The sequence below is a fragment of the Gavialis gangeticus genome, unplaced genomic scaffold (assembly GCF_001723915.1).
Source record: "Gavialis gangeticus isolate Ggan-Ray unplaced genomic scaffold, GavGan_comp1, whole genome shotgun sequence".
Taxonomy (NCBI): Eukaryota; Metazoa; Chordata; order Crocodylia; family Gavialidae; genus Gavialis; species Gavialis gangeticus.
The window spans coordinates 84,225,927-84,231,818 of NW_017729031.1; the positions used below are offsets into that span (position 1 = coordinate 84,225,927).

General features: G+C 42.5%; 1 protein-coding gene across 1 annotated transcript in view; it reads right to left on the reverse strand.

Annotated features, from left to right (window-relative positions):
* Positions 1 to 4,450: 4,450 nt before the first annotated feature.
* Positions 4,451 to 5,892, reverse strand: part of S100B (S100 calcium binding protein B) — a 12,928-nt gene continuing 11,486 nt past the window's right edge. Inside the window, exon 3 of the mRNA XM_019523283.1 lies at positions 4,451 to 5,323. Coding sequence (XP_019378828.1) covers positions 5,183 to 5,323 — 141 coding nt within the window. The 3' untranslated portion in view covers positions 4,451 to 5,182. The remainder of the gene's footprint in view (positions 5,324 to 5,892) is intronic.

The following is a 5,892-nucleotide window of genomic DNA, read 5'->3' on the forward strand; positions in this document are numbered from 1 at the left end:
GGGGTGGGCACGTGGGCCCTGCGGGGGGTGGGGTGGTAACCCCTGTGGGAGACATTTGGCTCCTGTTAGGGGGCTGTAATTGGAGCCAGGAGGACATGCTTTGATAGTTCAAAGCAGGCCACCACACCCAGAACATCTTCCAGGTGATAGCTACCCAGATTGCCGGGCAGGGGCATGCATGGTAGTAATGCCGCACAAAGGCCAACCCTACAACCACAGCCCACTGGCAGCTGGCCCAGAGGGGCAGATGCCTCATCTAGGTCTGGCAGGTGCACTGCAGGTCACAGCCAGACTGCTGCAGTGGGTAAAGGGTAAAGGGAACTCTCAGGGCTGCTTCAGCAGTCCTGCTGTCCCCAGGTACCAATTGGCTGGGCCCCAGAAGCTCCTGAGAGCAAGTAGCCCTGAGCTACTTGCCAGGGCAGCCTTTTATACTGATGGGGCCAGGACAAGGCAGCTTTTTATACTGCTACAGCTTTTTATACTGCACAGATGCTGGCCCTGGGCTCTAGCTCCCCCAGGCTGCAGATCTGGGAGGAGCCAGGCAGGGTTATTTTGCCCCAAGTGGCACAATTTGCTGCACAACAAAGTGCGTGTCCAAGCACCAGCGCCAAGGCAAAAAGCCCCAGCTCAAATCTGCACCGCTTCTATTTGAATTGCTGCAAGTGCATGTGCTTACATGTGTGGATGCACCCAAAAGGGGCTACCATCCCTGCACATTTCATCCGACTCAGGCAAGAAATGACAAATTTATAGGCAGTTTCTTCCCCATTGTAGCCTATGGGCAAAACATTGAAACAGTGTCAAAACAGCAAAACAGTTTCGATGAAATAAAACAGAACAATGCTTTCGAAATGAAACTCAAAACGAAACACTGTCCCGTCGAAACTGAAGTCAAAACAAAACAGCGCTGTTTTGCACAGCCCTACTTGTGGTTAATGTAGGCATGCCTTCAGCGCACGGCTACAGCAGTAACTATGGGGGAAGCAGACTCTTTGGGTGTCTATACACATGACAATTTTCACTATTTAAAGCATTCTAAAGCTGTCACTGTATACATGTGTGCAACTTTAGAACATTTTTTTAAATGGTGGAAGTTACCTTAATTAAACCTCATTATATGCATTTTAAATATAAGGTGAACTGCAGTAGTGCATCTCAGCTTACCTAGTTTACCTTTATGACACATTACTTAACTGGGGCTTTCCAAAGAAATAACTGTAAATTGCTACTGCCAGGTATAACCTAGCTCCTACTATACAGAACTACAGCAAGGCATGAAACTCGCACCAAACTGTGGAACATCTATTAAGATTTAAGGCACTGTACTTAAATTGCTTTAAGTGCAAAAGTTATAGTGCCTTTGGAGATGTCTGCCCTGCACATGTACATGCACCCTTCATCTTTGTTATGTACAGTAAAGCTGGAGGGACTGAGAGAGGTGCCAAAAAAGCAAGAATTTTTCAAAGAAGTTATTTCAAATACTTCCAGCCTATTGAATAGAATTGCTGCAATGTTGCTGGAACCCAAACGGGGCCCTGTGGCATATGGGGTGAATTCAGGAAGGAAACACAGGCAAATCCATGAGGTATATCCCTTCCTCAGCATTCTGACTCTGGCTAGCACCCACAGCAGTAACAATTGTTAGGGCTTCCTGGGTACTCCCACTTGGCATGCCCCAACACTTATTTCCTCAAGAGGAGCAGTGTAAGGCCACCACTGAGCTTTTCAAGACCTTGTATAGGCCTGCCCACTCTTCCCTCATCTGTAGTGAATGTTCTGCTAGTTCAGTGCTGGGCTTATCATGGTGGCATAACAAGCAGAGCAGAGTTGGTACCTGGGGCAAACCTTGTAGAGGAGGTGGGGGGTGTACCTGGTTTCAGGAGCCAGGGGATGAGTTGTGTATAGGTTCAGAGAGCAGGGAGGGCATGGGTTCTGAGATCAGGCGTGAGAAGCATGGGACCCAGGAGTGGGGGGGCAGGGTGCATGGTTCTGAGGGGAGGGGGCAGCAGTAGTCTTACCTATGCTGGGAACTCTTAAACAGTCCTGGCTGAACGGATACTGCTTCTATGCATGCTGTGCCCGCTCCACTGGTTGTTCTTAAAGCTACAGCATCCAGGGACTGTTTTAGAGTTCCTGGCATGGGTATGCTGTTGGGGTGCAGACTCCCCAAGGCTGGTAGGTAGTTTCAGTACCCCTCTTAATTTGGTGACTGGGGGAGATGCTCCTCCCACCCATTCCTAGTTATGCTGCTGGCTGAGTGGGCCGTGGCCAGGCAGTGCTTTGGGGCCTAGTAGGAACAGAGATGTCCCTAGTGGTGTTTTTCCCTCTTTTCAGGGCAGCAGAACTCAAGAACATTGCCTGTTGGGTTTATTTGCTTGCCTTGGTCAGCTCATCTTAACCAACCTCCTAACTGAGATTCATCCTAGTAAAACCCAAGCCAGATGCCTGGCTCAAGTACTGCATCCTTTCTATTCCCAGCTTGCCTCCTGTGTTTGCGTGTACCAGGTATATGGAAGGCGAATACTGCCAATCACAGTTGATTTAATGCACTTGCCTGAGGATCCTAGAGGTTGGATTAGAAGACTCAAACCTTATGTGGGTCACATCAACCTTTGCAGCAAAGGCTGGCCAGTACACTCTCTGTTAAGTATTATGTTTGTCCTGTTAAAATGGTATTGAATGGAAAGATTGGTGAAGGCTTGTCCAGCTGCAATTTGATAAGTAGTGGATAAGAGAACATGCATCTAGAGCAGAACAAACCAGCTTCCTGCCCATCCCATCTTTTTCCAAAGGGGCACAAGAAGTGGCTAACATGAGACAATCCATGAAGACCTGCAATGCAAAGCAGAGTAGACGAGGCCTTTCCCTGCCTCATTGCTGTTCTGAGCTCTCTGCATCATTATGCCAAGCCCTGGCTAGAGAATTAGCCCACCGTCCCTGTAAATGGAGCCAAGAAAAACCATGGGATAAGCACTAGTTCCCTCTGATGTTTCACGTCAAACTGTTGGAATGATAAAGTACCTTAACACTAGGTCCACCAGCGCAGATCTGGTTATAGAATGGGGAATTACACATGCAGTACAAAAAACTGATAAAATATAGGACCAAGTACTTCCAAAGATGAGAAAAATATAATGGTGTGAACTTGAAAAGGTGTTTTTCTAAAGAAATTAAATGTCATCATAATATTTTGGTAAGTCTGCTCATTTAATCTGAACCTGAACACAGGGTTGTACCTTTCTTACACAGATGTTCCTAGATGATTCTTTTTCCACAGTTGCAAGAAGGAGCTCTAGAAAGAGTTATCTTTCCTTTTTGTAAAACTTAAGACATTGTGTAAAATGAAATTATAAAGTGTTTAAATTATAAAATTGTTTAAAATTATTTATAAATGGCCATCTCTGTGTGCATTCTTTATATTTATACACAAAACTTTAGGATTATTTATAGACATATCCCAGAAACCATATACATACACTAGATTGAAAATGAAGGCCCTATACAGTCCAGACAGTGTAGAGCCAGCTAACTCAAACTGACACTGTCAACTTTTTTTTTTTAATTTGCTGCTCAGTATTCGTTAGTCCAAAATTTGAGGATAATGTTGACTTGCTGTTGAGCAATGGAAAAGGGTAAATTGTAGCCAGTTCTTGTGAGCTAAATTTGCTTGTATCCTACATGAAGTCAGTAAAAGTTAATCTAAACTCAGTACTCTGTGATGGTCCACAGAGATTTTCATCTTATTATGGCCAAACAGATTCAATGGAATAATATTTATGTAAGAAGAGTTACAGCAGGTAAAGGATATTACAGCTTTAAATCTCTGTCAGGGATAAAAGACCCATCATTAACATGACATTCCTTATGGTAGCTATACAGATAGCATAAAAAAATTAATAAATGGTTTCTTCTCCATGATTGGATATAACTAAGTAAGGTATATATATAAACATAATGTTTGACAGAAAGGCACATTTTCCATTAACTTCAAGACACAAAGGGCATCTATATACGTGCTCTGGGGTGGAGAGGGGTGTGCTTTAATTAGAGCAGCTCTGAGAGCTGCTCTAATTAAAGTGCCTACAGCATTTGAGCTTTTATTAAAGTGCCACTGCTGCAATTTTGAAACGTGGGGATGCTGAATACCCGTGACGCAAAGACTGTTGGAGTGCACTAATTAGCACGCTCCAGCAGTCTCACAGCAGACTCTATTAATCAAGTCTGCTCTGATGCGTACTAATTAGCATGCATCGGAGCGGAAGTCTGTCTCATGTGTAGGTGCCCAAATGTATTGTGGTCTAAATAACATAAGTGACTTTTTCATTTTTTTGTTTATAATATATGCATTCTATATACTGGGTCTGCCTTTTTGTGAACATAATGTCATCACTTGAATATATCCCTCCTTTACCCCTATATTTATACTGAAAAAGATGTCCACATGTATCTCCATTCCTAAGCTTTATTTTTCCAGCTACCTCATTACTACAATACATCTATAAGCTGGAATTGCTTTAGCTCCTATTTCTACAGGCAGTTAAAAAGGAGGCTGTAAGAATAAGATATCAAATCCAGCATGTTACATAGTATAGTGTGCATTTTATAAACCATACTGTCTGTGGGTAAATAAGCTCCTAAGAAATAAAAGTGTTCATAAAAATGTTGGGCAGCTATTCAGTGTAGTATTTACTATCTTGACTTTATTAGTATTATACATTGTTCCTGATGCAGAGCTAATTGAAGTCCATTGGAGTATTTTCATTTTGTTCAATGGATTTTGGATCGGACTTATGTTCTCCAGTTCCTTTATATCACCTACCAGTTGATCTCCTTTTTCTTGCCTTTACAATAAAATGTGGACACTTTGGAGGATCTAACTAGTTGCCTCTGAAGCTGTGCACTTATCTAGCCATATAGCAGGAGGATGCTATGCATTCTAGTTATAGGCAAGGCATACAAATACTGTATGAGAGCTAGGCTGGCATCAGCAAACAACCTTTAAAGAGACATACGTGTTTCCATTCATAAAGCATACTGAACTTAATAAGCTACTCAGGCCTAGCAGACTTTAAATCCTAGTAGCCCCTAAGCCCCCTCAGGCTCTCTGAATTAGAATTCACATTGTTTCTCCCTTTTATCTTTACAAAGCACACAGTAAGTTATTGGCTGCTTCTCTGATGATTCACTCATGTTCAAAGAATTCATGACAAGCTGAGGTGACCATAGCAATGAAGGCTACAAATTCCTGGAAGTCACATTCTGCATCACCGTCACAATCCAGCGTCTCCATCACTTTGTCCACTGTCTCCTGATCCTTGATTTCCTAGTCAAAATAAAGAAAACTACTTAAAAGTGGTGAAGGATAGGGTTGTAAATAAGATTTAGATGACCTGGTTGGTAACCTGTTTTGTTTTTTTCAAATGGAACTAAAATACAGTACAGCACACACATTACCCAGTAGGTTTCCAATGGAACTGGTTTCCCTATTAAATGTTTATTCTAACACATATAAAGTATTTTACTTTCTTTAATTCAGACATGTTTCCAATGCTTGCTCATGCTGGCTTCCAAGCACTGGCATGGATCCATGATTGCTTTTATAAGTCTCCCTGTTACCAGAGTCCCACATGAACTAGTAACCAAACATGAGTTGTTTACTGTGATAATGAACACACAACACCACTAACCTGTTTGTTTTTCCATTCATGGATTAAGGTGGGCATTTAAAGGTAATCTGACTGGAAACTTCGTAACAGCAAAAAAGAAGCTTGTTTCCTTCCTAAGTGATCAACATACACACAAGAATATGGCTGTAACTCAGTATGAGAAGAGAGCTGCCTTAAGGAAAAATTAGCTCAAACAGAAGGCAGAAAAATACAGAGTGGGTGTAAC